Source organism: Acanthochromis polyacanthus, chromosome 10, assembly GCF_021347895.1.
Source record: "Acanthochromis polyacanthus isolate Apoly-LR-REF ecotype Palm Island chromosome 10, KAUST_Apoly_ChrSc, whole genome shotgun sequence".
Classification (NCBI taxonomy): Eukaryota; Metazoa; Chordata; class Actinopteri; family Pomacentridae; genus Acanthochromis; species Acanthochromis polyacanthus.
Window position 1 is genome coordinate 1390727 of NC_067122.1, and position 22312 is coordinate 1413038.

At 36.1% G+C, this 22312-nt stretch overlaps 1 protein-coding gene across 1 annotated transcript in view; it reads left to right on the top strand.

Moving 5' to 3' along the window:
* LOC127535786 (gastrula zinc finger protein XlCGF26.1-like) overlaps positions 1–15792 on the top strand; it is a gene marked incomplete at its 5' end in the record, with an annotated part of 47986 nt that extends 32194 nt beyond the window's left edge. The window contains 3 exons of the mRNA XM_051954569.1: positions 4361–4443; positions 12547–12578; positions 15371–15792. Coding sequence (XP_051810529.1) covers positions 4361–4443; positions 12547–12578; positions 15371–15489 — 234 coding nt within the window. The remainder of the gene's footprint in view (positions 1–4360; positions 4444–12546; positions 12579–15370) is intronic.
* Positions 15793–22312: the final 6520 nt, after the last annotated feature.

A 22312-nucleotide genomic window follows, 5' to 3' on the forward strand; every position in this document is an offset into this window, starting at 1 on the left:
CTAACAAAACTAAATTCTACCAAATTTCTCGTTTTATGGAACCAGTCAATTTTCAGTTTTTCATGTCTTTTTTAGGATGTGTTTATTTTTATGATTGTACTAAAATAAATGACTCTTGAAGACCTCAAAGTGATTCTTAATGCAGTATTTCAGAAATGTATGGGATGTCCAAAAACTTTTTTCCACTGCTGTATTTAACAACAATCTGATCTGCTGATGTTAGCAAGACAAACAAGTGAAGGTTTCAGGCTTTTATCTAGAATTGTTCTTGAGATATTCATCTTCAAACAGCCTCAAATTTCAATGTGAGAAAAGAAAAACGAGTGAAACTGGGTCTACAGTCCACTGAAAAACCTCTAAGAAAGTATCTGACATATTGGGTGATGTGTACGACCCAGCACCCACAGCTGGTTGGGTGTCATGTGGCTCTGCGTTCTGATTGGATGATTGTCCAACCACTGCCACAAGTATGAAGGTCATCCTGCAGGCGTGGCAGGAACACGGAGTGGAAACACAATAGGTGTGTTCATCTGGCTATGCTGAGGGAACCCTCTACTTCAAGCTCATGGAGAACATCATAGTAGGTAGAGTCCCTATATTATCAGAGTATTGACATGACGGGTCCAAAAAATTTTGGTCACGTGATCTATATGCGCCATTTTGTTTCCTATTCATGAACGCCGGGTTTTCTGTTAACGTTGTTTACACTGCAGAGAGTAATTCTCGGTCCTTTTTCGCTTCTTAAATACCTGAAAAATGACAGGCTGTTGTGCCTTTGGGTGCACAAATCGATCGTAGAAGGGATTCCACATGTTTAGATTTCCCAGTAATAGTCAAAGAAGGAAACTGTGGGAAAATAAAGTCCGGAGAGTGGGATGGAAACCGACTTCATCGTTTTTGTGCCAGGTTAGTCCCATGTATGTACTTTCATGTTATGGTGTATGGGTGAATGACAGATAGAAAAGTTTGATGTGATTTTAGGCAGTTGTGGTTATTTTGACTTTGACCATATTCATGCATGGAGATGTGTTACTGGTGACTGTTGGGTACCGTAACCCGTTAAACTTCCGTATTCGGGCCGTCTTGAGATGTGCAAACGTATTTTGCTAAATTGACCAAAGCTGCAAACTCAATGACAGAAACATTATACACCCATGGAACGCTTAGATTCTCATGAATCCACCGGTATAAACCACTTTCAGATGTGATTACCACAGCGGGTAATATAAACACATTTGTCCAACAAATAACGTAAACAGCAAAACTCACCTTTGAATCCTCATAACTAGTCACAGATGAAAATATTCCACTAAAAACGGCCATAATCCAACCTTGGACATCCAGAAAAAACAAGCCAGTAATATTTTGTCCAAAACATGTCTTCAAATCAGTAAACAATCCACAAGTAGCAAGTTTTTGTGAATGTGCACCTCGCACTGCGCGTCCCATATTGAGTGAATGGAAACAAAATGGCTTCAAATCCCCAGTTGTCGCTGCTCTGATAATACAGAGGCTCTAATAGTAGGTGCTGGTTACTGCCCCCTACAGGTCTCTACACAGTCCTTAATCCTGGAGAATTAGAAAATGACTAAAAAATATATTTCAACTTTATATAATAAAAAATTAACTTGCACTCGACTTCTCACATGACTAATTAACCCTGTCCTGTGGGTCAAAATGGACTCGTTTTAAAGTTTGAAAATGTGGGAAGAAATATTTTCACAGTGAAACTTCTGATGTCCACGTTTTCAACATTTTTGGGGAAATCTTTGAACATTTTTAGGTGGAAATAAAAACTTAAAAATATTTCTAAAGAACATTCACAAAAAATCAACCAAAATCCAGCGAAATTCACTGGATTGTTGATGATGTTTTTAAAGAAAATATTAGAAGTTTTACTGAAATGCATATAATCACTTTAGATATTTTTAGGATTTTTTTTTGGAAGATTTTTACTCATTTTTTAAAAAATAGTTACAACAATTTTCTTGCCAAATTTGGGTGATTTTTTGAAAAGAAAACTTTTATAAAATTACTGGAATTTTCTTCCTGAAGGTTTTACAAATTTTCAGAAATTTGAGGGTTTTTTTTATTTTTTTCGACAAGGAAACAATGTTTTTTGGTGCCTGTAAAATGAGGACAACAGGAGGGTTAAAACATTAAAAGGCATCATTATTAAGGTTTCTTTTATGAAACGTTTTTCATCAACAAGTACACAAAATAGATTAAAAATATAATCTAACATATTTACTGATTAAAAACTTTGAATTTCTTCTTTATGTTGTTCTGCATAACTCACTATTTCAAACTGGCTCATGTTACTTCCATGTGATCTGCCATTAAAAGGGACACATTCTACCATAAACACTGTGAATAGTAACACACCTGCTCAAAGTTAAAGGCCAACATACGACCCAAACATGACATGGATTTGGTGCCACTTTCAACTAAGATGATCTCTTCTGTTAAACAAAGCGTTGATTGTGAATCTTTTTTCCAGATATGAAGCTGCTCCTTCCAGGTCCACAGACAGTAAACAAAACGACGCTCTCTGTAAAAACCCTCAGAATGTTGAATAGAATAAATGTGGACAGTTTCATGACTGGAAGAGAAGATTTCTGGATCATTTTGTGTCTCATTTGTGTCATTATGTGTTTTGTTTTGTTCAGTTTACGTCTTTCTGTCAGGTTTTAAACATTTTGCATCTTTTCATGTTATTTTTCTTCCATTTTGGTCATTTTGTGCCTTAATTTTGACCATTTTGTGGTTCATTTTGGTCATTCTGTGTGTTTTTAAGTTTGTTTCTGTTTAAAATTGTTCATCTTGTTAGTTCTTTTGATCAGTTCACGTCTATTTCATCATTCTTTGACTCAGTGGCCATTTCTATTTCAGTTTTCATCTCATTTTTGCTCTGAATTGCTCATTTTATCTCTCATTTTAGTCATTTTCCATCACTTTCAGGTTGTTTTTGTTCAATTTTGGTCATTTTCCATCTTATTGGATCATTTTGTGCATTTCAGCATGTCTAGAAAAATAAATGTATCAATCAGACAGTAAATGATCTATGAACAAACCTCCTTCAGAATGTTGAATAGAATAAATTTGGACCGTGATGAATGTAAGTAAAGATTTCTGGATCAGTTTGGTCATTTTGAGGCTAATTTTGGTCATGTTTTTATCTAATTCAGGTCATTTTTTGTCTCTCTTTGTGCCATTTGTCCACCAGAGGACAAATGGTTCAATCACAGAATGAGGGTATGTATTGAAAAAATATCATCCAAAATTAGTCCAGAGTAGTGACTATAATTTGAATTTTAATACACTTAACCAAGTGCTATAGGTGGAAAAAAAACATGTTTACACAGCATGATGTTGCTTTGTGATGTTGCAACTGACATGCTGATTTCAAAATGGAAGCATTTTAATTTCTAATGCTCTCATAGAAGATGACTGGTCAGTAAAATTTACTCCTGTGACTCTGATGTCATGCAGAGTCTTTATGCTATGATGTGGAAAGGGTGAAAGAAGACAGACTGGACATTTCTGAGTGAAACTGAACATGGCATGTACTGATTCATAAAAAACAAGTGTAGTATTATCTTTAATCAAGCCTTACATAGTATTTACTAGCTGAAGTACTTCGGTTTTGAACACAAGAATTACTTGTCAAGACGACGTTGACTGAAGCTCTGCTACAGAAAGGCAGTTCATTTTCTGCTGGGGTTCATAACATACAAGATTTCTCAAATCTACAGAGATGTTTTTGATTTTAAATTAGAGTTACCTTAAATTAATAATATATATTTTTGATACTTTCCCTAAAAAAACTCTAAAAAAGCTTCAGGTGTAGCTGCTGGAAAAGATCCTGCAGTCACATGGTGGGACATGTGAACATAGTTCAAGGAAGCAAGGCTGGGAGCAAGAGCCCAAACAGAGGAGGTAAAAGAAAAGGTCAAACTACAGGTATGTAGAACATGTTTTAATGTCAATCCAATTATGTCTGACTATTTGCTGAGTCAGTGAAAGTTATCTTATAGAGCAATGTTTGTATTATTTCAATACTGAGACATTGTTGCAGTGTCATTTGTCATTTGTTTACATTTGGATGTATTGTACAGTTAGATTCTATTGAGTTTCCATACCACATTACATTGCTGTTAAGGTGTCTGAATCATTCAGTGAGGGTTTGGTCATGTACTACTATAAGGCCGTGCATAAAAAGAAAATCAAGCCTGTTACAGTGTTGCTCTAGTCCCCTCTGTTAAATGGCATCAAAACAATGGTCAACGTGAACAAATCATGAGTGTTGACATTGACTCACAACAGTACCTCTCAGCTGTTCTAATTTTGATCTATTTAGGAGAACAATGTGATGAGTGCACCGAGAGATCCAATACAGGGAGCTTTCCTTTTTCAAAGATCATTAGAAGGACAGAAGACAAAGTAAGTTTCAGCAAACAGCTTTTTATTTTCTAATGAGCCAATCTATAGTATTTAAAGTGCAGAGTTATTTGTGTTAGATTTGAACAAAATTCTTCCAACAGTGTAAGGACTTAGTCTTTCTACTTTCATTTGCAATTGTTCTAGAAACCTATCATCTGGGTCAGGTGGTCACTCTGCAGCACAAGGAGTACTATCCCACATTGGATCTGATGTTAATATTTCCCTTAGACATGGTAAATTGACTGACTGGCTGATATTGTAGAGTTAGTAAATATAGGCAGTTAACAAAAGGAAATGAATGCTACTTTGTGGCAACCCAGTCTCACATCAAATTGTGACATAGTCACGTTTGTCCACAATGCAAAACGTTACAATCTCACAATTTGGCCCTGAAAATTGTGAGATGCTCACGTTTTTTCCCCCAATTCTTTTCTATGGGTCTGACGAAGGGTCATGTGACTGCTTGCTGTAGCTTCTCAAAATGAAAACATGGCGGCTTTTCCTTTTATTTTCCGTGGAAAATGCATTATTTTAAGATAGTTTGGACAGAAAAAAACATTTTGATGACATTTTTAGCGATAAATATATATAACACTTTCACATTATCCATTCAGTTATTGGAAATGATCTTTGGTTTGGTTTGTTTTTACGCTGAATTTCACTTCACGGCATTAAATTGTGACAGTGTCACATTTTGTACGTTATGCTGGTTGATTAGGACGCTGCCACAGACGAAAACAAGCGGTGTGTTTATTTTTGTATTGTTGCATTGTGTAATTTTTTGAGTTGTTAAATCATTTATGTAACTCTTGGTGATTACTGCTAGTTACTGAGATGTCTTCGACGGCCTTTCATTAGTTGACGCGCTTCGCTCCCTTGTTAACAAGTTGCATTTCAGTGATCCACAAGTCGCTCGTTGTCAATGCAAACAACCGTATTTATTTCCATGAACGTGCTTTTACCGCAATCATTTGTTGAGCTCATCCATACACCAGTCAGCGCACAGCGATCTAAAAACTTTATTCCTGCCCACAACAAGATCCCCCTGTCTTTCTTTAGCCCGTGGAAGCGTCCATAGCAACCACCATAGCAACGGTGGGAAACGTAACAGTTCCACTCCGAGACGTGAAAGATTCATCGTCATAACAAACCAGAGATCATACACAAGAACTGAACGAATATTGTGAAATTAAAATGTATATTTTTTGGTGTCGCTGTAATGCCTGAGGCTTTGCTGCTGTCCGCTTACAGTTGTCAAAACACGGGAGAACGACGTGCATAACCTGCTGCACCTTTCTTCTTCGGTGGTGTCTGTGTAAAACAATGTCCAACATGCAAACAGCACACCTAGCGCCATGAAGCACAAAATGCAGGTGTAAATCAATGACATCTTACAATTACAATGTCCTGTCTTTTAACTAATAAAGACACATATATAAAGAACTTTACATCAGTTTGTTTGTTTGTTTTATTAAGATCCCCTATCAGCTTTTGCAAAGCAGCAGCTATTCTTCCTGGAGTCTTCATAATTTCATTTGTGACAACACCAAAAAGCAACATGTACACAAAATACATACAAATCAAATTACAAAATACATAAACAATGCATACAAAAATACACGTATACAATACAAATAACATACATATACAAAACCTGTACTAACCAAAAGCATGCAACACATAATACTCCCACCTTGAATTATAAAAATAAAATGTTCTTCTTCAAAGATACCATGACCTAACAGTAATAATTAAAGAATAATCTACCTCAGAAACCAACTATAACATAAATCACATAAACAGTGACATTACAGTCACTACATTTAAGTTTAAGATTTAATTTAATGAATTATTGTATTTTACAAATTTATATTCCCAAGCAACCCAGTAAATTAATAACTAAAATTTTGTGCTACATAATGCTCTTTTAGTTTTATTTTAAAGTTTTCAATATTCCCCGTTTTTGAGAAAATCCGGATGTTATCACTCGCTCCCGACAAAATCATCATTTTTTTTTTAAATATTTTGGATTTCGATTAATTAGACAATGAACAAATTGCTGTAATTTCCTGGTGGGTGTGTTTATGCAGCCTATTAAACACTTTTTTCCCCATGAAATAAAGTACAATCCATACATCATGGTCCAGTGTTCATTGTTTGTTTTGTTCACTGACATAGTGCAATAAAGTTTTGTTTTTTAAACCATCCAGTACCGTAATGAATATTGAATGAATATGGCATCTTGTTTACATCTCTAATTAGGGAGCAAGAAATTTACTGATGTTGATTTATGATTCAAGACAAGCAGAGGACACACTGTGTGCCCCTTTAATGTCCAAAAGGCCAATTAAGGTCAAAATCTCACAGATTCTTTGACCAATTTGGACCAATCTGCACATGTTTGATATTGGGTCCTAAACCAATACTGGTGTACGTTTGCAGACCACCAGTACCTACAACGGCAAAATAGGAGCAAAGAAGACACTGGAACAGGGGCCTTTGTTAAAATGAATGAGAAACAGTGTGAGAACATCAATCAAAGTGCACCAAAGAGCATAAAGTCATAGAACAGGGTGTGCTGAATGCTCTGGGAGCAAGTCTGCAGTGAAAACACCTTTGAAGGGGTCAAGGGTCACTAAATCTGAAGACTTCAAATGAAGGAGACATTTTGTGCAACATATCAAGTATCATAAAAGTCATTCCCAGTGGAATTCAAGTCTGATATTGTGTGGGACTATTCAGAGCAGTCACATGAAGCACTGTATCTGTTTTCAAGGGTCGAGCTCCATGGGAACCTGCTTTTTTCAGCAGTGAGGCCTGCTAGTAGTGATGAAGCCTGAGGCCTTCAAACATGTAAAAATCATTCCTGCTCGGTCATTTTTGGGTCTAGTGACACCAAATCGGACACGCTTCTACTAGACCACCCCCTGACCTTGCATATTTTTTTTCAGAGAGTTAGCTTAAAAGGGGACCGAGCACGGCCCTGTTTCTGACTCTACGATTAACCCTTTAATGTCCAAATGCTTCAAAACGGGCTAAAAAGGTCAAAATCTCACACATTCCTTAATCAATTTGGACCAAACTGCACAGGTTCTAGATATAGAGGCTAATGTAAATGCTCATGCACGTTTCAGACCTCCAGGGGCCCTGAAGAAGGAATGAGGGCCAAAAAAACCAAAGTGCATTTTTTCGGTTCTCTATACTTCTATCCATGGTTGTGCTGTTTTCATAGAGGCACACAACTTTATATTGCAGTAAACACAATGAGCCCAGGGGGATTTAAAATACGACTGGAGCCACTAGAAACTACTTCAGGGAGTTAATGACACACCAGCATAGCAACACAACTACAGCAACAACAAATAACACAACATCTACAGAGAAAAATATCATTATTGCTCTCCTCATTATTACGAAATATACAGACTCTTTATATATGAGGAACCATAAACACGCTAAAGACACAATAAAGTAGCCAAAAAAAGGTAATGAATAAAGTTTCACACAAACAAACATAAGTTTTGTGTGTGTGGGCAAAGTGTTCTTTTCAGAGTCAGTCAGCGCAGCACAGTGAGGTGCACCAAAGAAAATTAATGATAAAATGATGACTAAATGCTGAGATGTTATGATGAATAAAACAGAGATTTTTCAGTGATGGAATATTCTTTTCCACTTGTACAATGACTGCAAGGAAATTGTGCTACAACCAAACAGCAAACTCTTTGAATGAACAATAAAGGCAACATGGAAATGCAGAAAATTACAGTTTGTCAAACGTCTGCTTGAAGCTGCTTCAAAAACGAGTTAATCTCTATGGATCCCTGCGTTAAAATGTCCAAGTTTACAGCAGTCTTTTTTGCTCCTGTTTTGCCGTTGTAGGTCCTGGTGGTCTGAAACCGTACACCAGTATTTGTTTAGGACCCAATATCAAGCATGTGCAGGCTGGTCCAAATCGGTCAAAGAATCTGTGAGATTTTGACCTTAATTGGCCTTTTGGACATTAAAGGGACACACTTCCAAACTTCAACATGGTACCATCTGGCCCCCTGTTGACCTAGGAAGCTGATATTGTGTATACAGACTCACAGGGGGCCCTAGTACTTGTGGTTAAAATTTCGTCCCGTTCGGGTAAAAAATGAGGGTGAGGGTCTAATTCCACTGGCAGAAGGCTCTCAGGGTCAATGAGTCTAACAAGACCTGATTTTCCAACATGAACACTTGGTCAGATTTTTCTACTGGGACCCTGGGGCTGATCTTTTACTATGTTATACTAGGCTATATTTGGAGCTGAACTGTGGTGGTTTGGTGTCTCTGTGACCTTCCTGTGACCCCTGGCACAGGGTCAAAATGTCACATTTTTGGACATTGAAGCCCCATAAATTAGTAATTTTTGCATCAAATGAGCTGAAACTTTTAGGGGTGATTTAGGTGACCTTGGTGAACAATTGATTTGAAGCACAAGTCTCTAGGTTGTTCCTGGAGCTACTTCCGGTTTGGGAGGGGCTAGCAAAACAGTTCCAGTGGATTTAGATTTTAGATGTTTCAGAGGTACCAGATCCCAGGTTTCAGCTCTCTGAGTGTAACAGAAGTGAAATGAGAGCAAAAGAGGGACAACTATTGAAAAACATGTTTTTTTTGCCCCTCATTCCTTCTTCAGGGCCCCTGGAGGTCTGAAACATGCATGAGCGTTCACATTAGCCTCTATATCTAGAACCTGTGCAGTTTGGTCCAAATTGGTTAAGGAATGTGTGAGATTTTGACCTTTTTAGCTCGTTTTGAAGCATTTGGACATGAAAGGGTTAACCGTAGAGTGAGAAACAGGCCCGTTCTCGGGCCCCTTTTAAGCTAACTCTCTGAAAAAAATATGCAAGGTCAGGGGGTGATCTAGTAGGAGTGTGTCCGATTTGGTGTCACTCGACCCAAAAATGACCGAGCAGGAATGATTTTTACATGTTTGAAGGCCTCAGGCTTCACACTACTAGCAGGCCTCACTGCTGAAAAAAGCAGATTCCCATGGAGCTAGACCCTTGAAAACAGATACAGTGCTTCATGTGACTGCTCTGAATAGTCCCACACAATATCAGACTTGAATTCCACTGGGAATGACTTTTATGATACTTGATATGTTGCACAAAATGTCTCCTTCATTTGAAGTCTTCAGATTTAGTGACCCTTGACCCCTTCAAAGGTGTTTTCACTGCAGACTTGCTCCCAGAGCATTCAGCACACCCTGTCCTATGACTTTATGCACTTTGGTGCACTTTGATTGATGTTCTCACAGTGTTTCTCATTCATTTTAACAAAGGCCCCTGTTCCAGTGTCTTCTTTGCTCCTATTTTGCATTGTAGGTACTGGTGGTCTGCAAACGTACACCAGTATTGGTTTAGGACCCAATATCAAGCATGTGCAGGTTGGTCCAAATTGGTCAAAGAATCTGTGAGATTTTGACCTTAATTGGCCTTTTGGACATTAAAGGGGCACACAGTGTGTCCTCTGCTTGTCTTGAATCATAAATCAACGTCAGTAAATTTCTTGCTCCCTAATTAGAGATGTAAACAAGATGCCATATTCATTCAATATTCATTACGGTACTGGATGGTTTAAAAAACAAAACTTTATTGCACTATGTCAGTGAACAAAACAAACAATGAACACTGGACCATGATGTATGGATTGTACTTTATTTCATGGGGAAAAAAGTGTTTAATAGGCTGCATAAACACACCCACCAGGAAATTACAGCAATTTGTTCATTGTCTAATTAATCGAAATCCAAAATATTTAAAAAAAAATGATGATTTTGTCGGGAGCGAGTGATAACATCCGGATTTTCTCAAAAACGGGGAATATTGAAAACTTTAAAATAAAACTAAAAGAGCATTATGTAGCACAAAATTTTAGTTATTAATTTACTGGGTTGCTTGGGAATATAAATTTGTAAAATACAATAATTCATTAAATTAAATCTTAAACTTAAATGTAGTGACTGTAATGTCACTGTTTATGTGATTTATGTTATAGTTGGTTTCTGAGGTAGATTATTCTTTAATTATTACTGTTAGGTCATGGTATCTTTGAAGAAGAACATTTTATTTTTATAATTCAAGGTGGGAGTATTATGTGTTGTATGCTTTTGGTTAGTACAGGTTTTGTATATGTATGTTATTTGTATTGTATACGTGTATTTTTGTATGTATTGTTTATGTATTTTGTAATTTGATTTGTATGTATTTTGTGTACATGTTGCTTTTTGGTGCTGCACAGTGGTCTAGTGGTTAGCACTTTCGCCTTGCAGCAAGAAGATCCTGGTTTGAATCCCGGGGTGGGCCTGGGATCTTTCTGCATGGAGTTTGCATGTTCTCCCTGTGCATGCGTGGGTTTTCTCCGGGCACTCCGGCTTCCTCCCACAGTCCAAAAACATGCTGAGGTTAATTGATTACTCTAAATTGCCCGTAGGTGTGAATGCGCGTGTGATTGTTTGTCTGTGTATGTAGCCCTGTGACAGACTGGCGACCTGTCCTGGGTGTCCCCTGCCTTTGCCCGAGTCAGCTGAGATAGGCTCCAGCACCCCCCGCGACCCTAGTGAGGATAAAGCGGTGTATAGAGAATGGATGGATGGATGTTGCTTTTTGGTGTTGTCACAAATGAAATTATGAAGACTCCAGGAAGAATAGCTGCTGCTTTGCAAAAGCTGATAGGGGATCTTAATAAAACAAACAAACAAACAAACAAACTGATGTAAAGTTCTTTATATATGTGTCTTTATTAGTTAAAAGACAGGACATTGTAATTGTAAGATGTCATTGATTTACACCTGCATTTTGTGCTTCATGGCGCTAGGTGTGCTGTTTGCATGTTGGACATTGTTTTACACAGACACCACCGAAGAAGAAAGGTGCAGCAGGTTATGCACGTCGTTCTCCCGTGTTTTGACAACTGTAAGCGGACAGCAGCAAAGCCTCAGGCATTACAGCGACACCAAAAAAATATACATTTTAATTTCACAATATTCGTTCAGTTCTTGTGTATGATCTCTGGTTTGTTATGACGATGAATCTTTCACGTCTCGGAGTGGAACTGTTACGTTTCCCACCGTTGCTATGGTGGTTGCTATGGACGCTTCCACGGGCTAAAGAAAGACAGGGGGATCTTGTTGTGGGCAGGAATAAAGTTTTTAGATCGCTGTGCGCTGACTGGTGTATGGATGAGCTCAACAAATGATTGCGGTAAAAGCACGTTCATGGAAATAAATACGGTTGTTTGCATTGACAACGAGCGACTTGTGGATCATTGAAATGCAACTTGTTAACAAGGGAGCGAAGCGCGTCAACTAATGAAAGGCCGTCGAAGACATCTCAGTAACTAGCAGTAATCACCAAGAGTTACATAAATGATTTAACAACTCAAAAAATTACACAATGCAACAATACAAAAATAAACACACCGCTTGTTTTCGTCTGTGGCAGCGTCCTAATCAACCAGCATAACGTACAAAATGTGACACTGTCTCAATTTAATGCCGTGAAGTGAAATTCAGCGTAAAAACAAACCAAACCAAAGATCATTTCCAATAACTGAATGGATAATGTGAAAGTGTTATATATATTTCTCGCTAAAAATGTCATCAAAATGTTTTTTTCTGTCCAAACTATCTTAAAATAATGCATTTTCCACGGAAAATAAAAGGAATACCCGCCGTGTTTTCATTTTGAGAAGCCTGCAGCAAGCAGTCACATGACCCTTCGTCAGACCCATAGAAAAGAATTGGGGGGAAAAACGTGAGCATCTCACAATTTTCAGGCCAAAATTGTGAGATTGTAACGTTTTGCATTGTGGACAAACGTGACTATGTCACAATTTGATGTGAGACTGGGTTGTTTGTGGAGGTACCAGAATTTGGCCATTTAACAAAAAAAATCTAATGCTAATATTCTTTTATTTCACCAGACTGTTATTGTTTACACTTCAATGAATGATGCTGTTGTACATGTATAGTAATTTTATTCATCTTCATGCATACAGTGTTTGTGTACAGCATGCGTGATCATATTTTAAAAATATATATATTAACAAGGCCAACAACAACAATGTGTTGTGTTACAGGTGCTTCTTCAGTGGCGTCCCTGCACAACATGGTAAATGTCAAATAATGTGTTGTCTGCTTTTGCAGTGAGAGGACAGATTTGGTAAATAGTCAGCACTGGCAGTCCACAACAAATGCAGGGTGTTGCACAGGCAGATTCTAGATGACATCGTGTTATGTAAGACATCCTTGTAGGTTTTTCATCTTTCTACTCTCTGTGAAAGAGCAACATTGTATTAGATTAAGTCACAGACATCTTCAATCTCCAATGAGAGTTTGTCTTTGCTTCTTTAACCCTCTAAGACCAAAAAATAAAGACAACTTAAAAAGTTTCTATAAATAAATAATGTAAGGAGGCTGTATTTTTGCAGCAGTGGGTTTTACAGGGTTAAAAAGATATTTCTGTATTGAAATCACAAGTATTTAGATGTCAGTTGTTCTCCAGCTGCTTAAATATATAGTTTGTTAAATTATGCTCCATAAACCAGCTCTAAATGAGGTCAACTTAAGCCTCTCAGACCAAAAAATAAAGAAAACTTAAAAACATACACATGTGAGAAAGAATTGATATAGAAAAAATAAAATTAAGTCAAACAAAAAGTTTCTCTAAATAAATAATGTACGGAGGCTGTATTTTTGCAGCAGTAACAGTAACAGTTTCTACCCCACAGCAATAACTACCCTCAATGCCTTAAGGAATGTCTGATTGAGTATTTATTTATTGTTTTTCTATTTATTAACTTGTGTTGTCTTTTTTAATGATGCTCTGACTGTCTGGTACTTTTAAATGTCGTTGTACTGGTTACAATGACAATAAAGGATTTTTGTATTCTATTCAGTGGGTTTTACAGGATTAAAAGGTATTTCTGTATTGAAATCACAATTATTTGGATATCAGTTGTTCGACAGATATATAGTTTGTTAAATTAGGCTCCATAAACCCAGCTCTACAAAAGAAAAAGTTAGAACTTGCTCGCACAAGCACAGGCATGTCGAAACATGTCTGAGCTCAACAAAAGAAAAAGTTAAGAGTTCGCACGCACAAGCTCAGGCATGTCTGAGCTCAACAAAAGCACAGTAGCCAATTATGTTTATTCCGCCTGATTAACATCCCTGTGAAACAAGCAGAGGACACCTTTTTTATGGAAAGGCTACTTCATGTGACACAGCTGACCCAGACGCTACCACCTTACAACGGACTCTGTCGCTCCTGTTCTATTACAGACGATAACTTCATTTAACGGTAGGCATGCAGATGTACCTTTTACATATATATTATACTGCATGTATTCTGTGTGTACAACGAGATGAAGCAATCAGATGAAACAAAATCAGATGATACTACTAATGGCACAGCAAGAAACCTCCAAATATAGAAGAAAAATCTCATGTACAGCTGTAGAAACCTTTATAGATGCTTATTTGTTCTACTAAAGGTTGTAAATAACACAAAATAATAATATATTTGGTGTACACATCACTTTTTTTAAATGTAAAATTGTGTTTTTGCTGATATATTGTTTGAAAAATGAAATATTAATGACAAAAAATGACTGTTATTGGCAGCAAGTAAAAGAAGGCATCACAAGAAAATAGTTCAAAGTAGAAATAGATAAATAGATTGATTTAACACGAGGCGCTTATCAGTATAAGTAGACTATAAAACCCATAAACTCCCATTTTACTGGAACTTATGTGGTATCAGATACAAGCAGTTCTCTTATTTACTTTTATTTCTATTCCTTTTTTTTAAATACACAAATTAATTACAAAGAAAAAAACAGCAGTTTAGCTGCACATTTCTGCACATGTATGACAACATAATAATGTAAAATAGTGCAGAAATTACATAGAAGGTGCAGTTTGTATGTAAACGTGTAGTTTCAGTAAATCAATACAAAGTGCATGAGGAAGTAGTTGCAGATATTTCCAGATTCTGTAAATTCAAAAGTGAGTAAATGATATTAAATTTAAGTACTACTTTGTATTTTATCAGATCTGAAGCATCTACTGGGTTTAAAATCCAGTTTTTCAGTTAGTTTGAAGTCACTGAATAAATATTTATTGCAGTAAAACCATTTAAAGATGACTTGGAGGAAGAATTCACCCGTTTTAGACAAGAAAAGTAAACAAAAGTGCATTTTCTACAGTTAAACAGATCATTTTGGGGTTTGTTTTGAGGTTTTTATCTGCATCCCAATAGAAATAATTCAGTTTCTGCTACTCACAGCTTTTTTTCCAGAGGTGTTTTTCTATTACTGTTAGGAATCTACAACAAAATCTGACTTTTCTGTGTGTGCTGCTGTTTATTTCCACTAATTCGGACAGTGTGTCTGTAAATAAATGTGGCTGTTGAATACAAAATAAATTCCCCATGGAGGCAGAAATGTAACACATATCTCCAAATAAAACCAAAACCACATATGTAAACGCTCAGAAAATACGGTTTTATATCATTTATGTGATGCAGAACTTCTCGTTTTCCATCCTAAAGCCGACATGTTTGTATAAATGTCAGATTTTAGTGGTGAGTCGGTCATGAGGCGGTGCAGCCTTCCCTCCATCAGTGGATGCTGATGTGAGGTGAATCCACATTTAGATCTTCATATGTGTCTGTTTGAGTAATTATTAAACCTCCGTCTAGTTTCCTGTGAACATACGTATGGGAGAAACGGACTTTATCAGAGAGGGAATGGAACAATCTCTTCCTGTAGAGTCACACTTGAAACCAATCCTCCAGCTGTGACTGAGTGGCTCCAATTTGTTTCTTCACTCCTTTGTTCGTCCGTTGGGGAAGCTTCACGTCGTCTTTCTGGATTGTTTTTGTTTTTTTCTCTCCTTCAGTTCGACTCGTGTCCCCGTTGGAGAGGACCAGGTCCAGCATCTGGAGCTGGCTCAGGATCTCGCTCGCATCTTCAACCGCCGATTCGGAGACTTTTTCCCTGAACCTGGAGCTCTGCTGAGCAAGAAAACACACACTCACATTCAGTAGGATTTAGCTGGTTTTAGGGTGTAACTGGTGGAAAATAGTGATTATTGTTACATAGAATCACAGATGATGAAAAATAAAGAGAAAATGTGATGTTTTTCTCCACTTTATATGGTTTTAATTGAAACGGAGTCCAAAGTGACGTCTGATATCTAATTATAGCTGCAAAACTCTGCAGCTTCATGTTTTTATGCATAAATTGTGAGTTTCGTTGAGTAAAAGTGGGAAACAACTCAATAAAACTTCATCTTGGTGCATTAAACTTCTTTCAAACACACATTTAAGATGTTTCTTCAGTATTAGCAGATGTTCAAATGAAAATTTAACAGCGAGAGTTTATTCAGTGTAATTACAGTAATATTGAGTGTTTTTTTTCTTCATTTTATATGATTGTAATTGGAAATGCTCAGTCAGTTAATCCAAAAATACACAAGATCATCACTTGCAGTTTTACTGATATATATGTAATCACTTTAGATATTTTTAGGATTTTTTTTGGGAGATTTTTCTCATTTTTGAAAATATTTACAAAAAAATTTTTTTTTTTCCAAATTCTGGGACTTTGAAATAAAACTTTCAAGGAATTATTGGAATTTTCCTCTTGCAAAGTTTTGCAAATCTATAAGTTACTTACAACTTCACTAAAAAGGGATTTTTCTCTGCAATCATTTCAAAGGTTTAATTTCAAGAAATGTTCAAATGCTCCTACAGATTTACCTGCTGTTTCTGGATATACAATAGTAGTCTATTTGAGGCGTATACAGTATAGTGAAATATCGGTCAGAAGAATCAACCATCAAGCAGTACCTTTACATGCTTTAACTACATGATTGCTGCTAATAATTATGTGCATTTTCTTATCCCTTTGACGCACAACAGGGGTCAAGAGACACCCATTTTGCATTAAAAGGTTACATTGGGTTTTTAAGCATTTTGTTTTAGAAATCATACTGATTGAAGTGTTTTTACTTTACTGTATTGGTACTTTTGCTGAAGCAAAAGATCTGAATATTTTTCCACCAATGCATTTAAGTCAAAATCGTAAATCCTGATCATATATGTTGCTTGAAGGAAGTTGAGGATCTCCATAGTTTATTCATAGTCTTGGTGCCGCGTATGTCGGTATTCATTTTTGTGCCAATCCATCTATTTGTAGATATATTTGAATGTATAGCCAACAGGCTTGACTTCATCTTCTGGACACAGTGAATATCTGCACCAAATTCCACGACTAAATCCAATATATTTGACCTGTTTTCACTGTTTCCATGCTTACATTAGCAGTAAACAAAAGTAAAGGCGAGTATGTCAACCACAATTTCATTAGTTTGGTCACAAGACTCAAGTACTGGAGAAATAGGAATTTTTACCTGCTGGTGGTGCTAAATGAAAAGTTCATCATCTCTTTCGGTTGGAGAGTTGACATCTTAAACTCAACCGTAAGTGTCTAATGTTAAAGTTTGGAAGATGGAAACTCAGTGGGACTATCAACTAACTTCCTAGTTTATCCTCAATTCGGTTTCTCTACTTCAAGAGAAGTAGAGAAACCGCAAAATATGTTATTTTTAAATGAAAAAATACGGAAACCAGTTAACTGACCATTTATATAGTTGGAGATTCATTTAATAGTTGACAGGTAATTGATTATTTGTTGCTGTTTGGTTTGTTTTTGCCTTAAAACTCAGTAGAATTTGCTATCTGGAGACAGTTAATGTCTGTACGATAAATTTTAAAAATCACGGCAGTCCATCCAGTGGTTGGAATCACGCCACCATTGTGGCTAATAACCAACACTGACCATAACCAGACAGAAAAACCTCTGTTCAATACCCACAGAGAGAAACCTGAACAAAAGTGGGTGACTCCAACCAACCAGGCAATAGTCTTAGTACTATACTCAAATGATGTTGGACAATATGTTTTTACTGTTTATTATACTTTATTCATTCATTTAACTGAATTTTGCCTCTAGGCACTGGGTTTAAAAGTTGTTTTAAAAGCTTTCCAGTAGAAAGTTCAACCCTCATTCTGTTTTTGGTCTGATTTGTATTTTCGTGTATACAATAGTTCAAATATTTTAAGTGTAGCATACAAGGGGTAAGTTGCAGCTGTAGTTAAAAAAAAATATATTATGACTTGCAATTGCTCAACTTTCAGCTCATTGTTTTGATTCAGTCTCACCAGTCTTATTTGTAGGACTAGCTAGAAGCTGTTTTGAGGGAAAAGTAGCAGTCAGACAAAGTTAGACATTCACCATTTACCAGCTTTAACACACTGCTTTTTCCCCCTCAGAAGATTGTACAGAAAAAATGGAGCAAAAAGAAGGGTGAGTTTTGGGCTAGAATGAATTATTTGGACAGAAATTCCACTCCAAACTAATGCCAATGCTGCACAATCAGCTGGATTTTGAACAAAAAGCTAGTATCTGCTATCAAGTTGAGAACTAATGTTTCTACTGCACCCAAGTGGCAGAAAAAATATGCAGGTTTTCAAAAACTCGGTGTTAAAGAAAACTTATTCAGGTCATTAAACTCCCCATAATCAAAATTCTTTTGGGATGACCAAGATACTGATGGCAAGTCGGTCCTCAAAATAAAGTAATTAAAAATTGTGTAATTATGTAGCAAAATCTTAAAATAATGAAGATAACAGCAAACATGTAAAAATAATTGCTGATTTTAGATGCAGTAATTAGTTTTTGGAAGGTTAACATGTAAATTAATATATTTTTTCTGTAACTGTATTTGTTATCTGTTATTTAACAACACTGGGAAAATCTGTAAAACAGTACATTTCTCAAAATATGACAAATAAAAAGGTTTTTTTTTTTACAGTATAAATAAAAGTAGCACTACATCAATGTGAAACTGCTCCTAAAAGACAATGTGTAGTTTTTACATAAATAGAATTACAAATGCATTTATATGTAATATAACGCATGTTAAAGTACTAATTTTGCAAGAGAATAACTTTTGTCAAGTGGTATATTTTAATCTACTGATGTGCTTGCTATGTGCTCACAGAGTTAATTTTATTAGTTTACATTCTGCTGGATGGTTAAATCTGTAGAATGCATCATACTCCATGAGTTGTTTTTCAAACCTATAGCTCTTTAAAGTTACATGTAATCATATAATCATTTCTAATTTATCACCTGTAAACAGCAATATAAACATGATATAGAACATTTGTCTGTATAAAGGCAATTTTAAGAGTTAAAACTTATGCCCCTAAGACATTGTATTTTCAATTTCAACTAATTTTTGTCTTTATTTTCCTGATTATGTATGTATGTATGTATGTATGTATTACGGTATGTATGTATGTGGTCATTAACGCCTCAAGTTGTTACAAATGGATCAATATCCATCAGACATCTAGTCAAAGCTACATTCCAGTGTTTGTTCAAAATCCAGCTGATTGTGCAGCATTGGCATTAGTTTGGAGTGGAATTTCTGTCCAAATAATTCATTCTAGCCCAAAACTCACCCTTCTTTTTGCTCCATTTTTTCTGTACAATCTTCTGAGGGGGAAAAAGCAGTATTTTAAAGCTGGTAAATGGTGAATGTCTAACTTTGTCTGACTGCTACTTTTCCCTCAAAACAGCTTCTAGCTAGTCCTACAAATAAGACTGGTGAGACTGAATCAAATCAATGAGCTGAAAGTTGAGCAATTGCAAGTCATAATATATTTTTTTAACTACAGCTGCAACTTACCCCTTGTATGCTACACTTAAAATATTTGAACTATTGTATACACGAAAATACAAATCAGACCAAAAACAGAATGAGGGTTGAACTTTCTACTGGAAAGCTTTTAAAACAACTTTTAAACCCAGTGCCTAGAGGCAAAATTCAGTTAAATGAATGAATAAAGTATAATAAACAGTAAAAACATATTGTCCAACATCATTTGAGTATAGTACTAAGACTGTGAAGTCAAACTTGAATGTGTGGGTGTGGCTGTTGGTGTCAGTGGTGATTGACAGCTCATGGGCACAGGTGGGTTGATCACCTCATAGTGCAGCTTCATTTCACAGGTGTTAAGTGTTGGTTGATTAGTGGCACAAAGAAACAGCACTCAGAGTCACGAAGCCTGCTAAGCCTGCTGAGAGTCCGGAGAGGCAGCCGGTAAGAGTTTAATCACTCTTTTAGCAAGTTGGGTTTTTCGGTGTGAAGCTGAGGTTGGTGTGTTAGTTTTTTGATTTGTGTGAGTGTTTAAATGTTTGTGGCACACAGGATCTGCTTGTGAATGAATGGATTTGTGGTTTTGTCTCGTAGTTCTTGCTATGCACAGTGGATGGATTGAGATTTTAGATTGGAGTTTATGCGCAGATGTAAATTTAAATGTCAGTTGGTCGCTGTGGAAGTCGTGTTTGAATGGTAGTTTAAAATATTTTTGCTGAGATGATTATCTTTATTTAAAATGAAATTTGTGTATTTAACATGGTGAAATGTTGTATTGTTTGCATGTTTTATTCTGTTGGTTTTTGTTTACGCATGTGCTTTTGTGTTTCTTCAGGTTTTTCACCTGAGCGGCCCATAAGCAGCCATAGTTAAATGAAATGAAATATTTTTAAAATTCCAATAAAAGAAGAAAAAAAATGCAAAAGACTGCCGGCCCTGAGTGAATTCCTGCATGACCCCGGACCCTTAAAATAAAGCTTCCATTTTCAAGTTAGGAAGAGCAGGCTGGAGAGAACTAACTTGACAAAGACTATTGCCTGGTTGGTTGGAGTCACCCACTTTTGTTCAGGTTTCTCTCTGTGGGTATTGAACAGAGGTTTTTCTGTCTGGTTATGGTCAGTGTTGGTTATTAGCCACAATGGTGGCGTGATTCCAACCACTGGATGGACTGCCGTGATTTTTAAAATTTATTGTACAGACTAACTGTCTCCAGATAGCAAATTCTACTGAGTTTTAAGGCAAAAACAAACTAAACAGCAACAAATAATCAATTACCTGTTAACTATTAAATGAATCTCCAACTATATAAATGGTCAGTTAACTGGTTTCCGTATTTTTTCATTTAAAAATAACATATTTTGCGGTTTCTCTACTTCTCTATGACAGTAAGGTGAATAGCTTTTGGTTGTGGACAAAAGATATTCAAGGACGACATTTTGGTTTTGGGAACCACTGATTGATATATTTCACCATTTTCTGACACATAGTCCAAACAATGAATGACTGATTGTGAAAACAATCAGCAAATTATGCAACAATGAAAACAGTTGTTAGTTGCAGCCCTACATATGACAGGAAATCAATAAGTTTTTGGTTTTCACATGGATGATGGAGGAAAAAAGACCTATTTGAAGATGGCAAGCTTGCAGAATTGAGGATAAACTAGGAAGTTAGTTGATAGTCCCACTGAGTTTCCATCTTCCAAACTTTAACATTAGACACTTACGGTTGAGTTTAAGATGTCAACTCACCAACCGAAAGAGATGATGAACTTTTCATTTAGCACCACCAGCAGGTAAAAATTCCTATTTCTCCAGTACTTGAGTCTTGTGACCAAACTAATGAAATTGTGGTTGACATACTCGCCTTTACTTTTTGTTTACTGCTAATGTAAGCATGGAAACAGTGAAAACAGGTCAAATATATTGGATTTAGTCGTGGAATTTGGTACAGATATTCACTGTGTCCAGAAGATGAAGTCAAGCCTGTTGGTTATACATTCAAATATATCTACAAATAGATGGATTGGCACAAAAATGAATACCGACATACGCGGCACCAAGACTATGAATAAACTATGGAGATCCTCAACTTCCTTCAAGCAACATATATGATCAGGATTTACGATTTTGACTTAAATGCATTGGTGGAAAAATATTCAGATCTTTTGCTTCAGCAAAAGTACCAATACAGTAAAGTAAAAACACTTCAATCAGTATGATTTCTAAAAAAAAATGCTTAAAAACCCAATGTAACCTTTTAATGCAAAATGGGTGTCTCTTGACCCCTGTTGTGCGTCAAAGGGATAAGAAAATGCACATAATTATTAGCAGCAATCATGTAGTTAAAGCATGTAAAGGTACTGCTTGATGGTTGATTCTTCTGACCGATATTTCACTATACTGTATACGCCTTAAATAGACTACTATTGTATATCCAGAAACAGCAGGTAAATCTGTAGGAGCATTTGAACATTTCTTGAAATTAAACCTTTGAAATGATTGCAGAGAAAAATCCCTTTTTAGTGAAGTTGTAAGTAACTTACAGATTTGCAAAACTTCGCAAGAGGAAAATTCCAATAATTCCTTAAAAGTTTTATTTCAAAGTCCCAGAATTTGGAAAAAAAAAATTTTTTTGTAAATATTTTCAAAAATGAGAAAAATCTCCCAAAAAAAATCCTAAAAATATCTAAAGTGATTACATATATATCAGTAAAACGTCTGTTTTCTTTAAGCATAAAGCAGCAGAGCTTTGGCTCCTGTTGCTGGATACCTGCGGCTGATAATCTTTAGTTTTTATGCATTAGCTGATTCAACATTTAAAATTAAAATCATACAAAGTGGAGCAAAACATTGAATATCACTACATGTAAATTTCAAGAATAAAATCTTACTCAAGTTTAAATTCTCATTTAAACAGCTGCTACTGCTAAATAATTGTCTTCAATGTGTGTTTTAAAGGAGTTTAACGGGTCAAGACGGAGTTTTCTTGAGGTTTTTCAAACATTTACTCAACAAAACTGACAATTTACGCATAAAAACAGAAAGCAGCAGAGATTCCACTCCTATTATTGGACATTAGACGTCTACGGGAACCGATAATCTTTAGTTT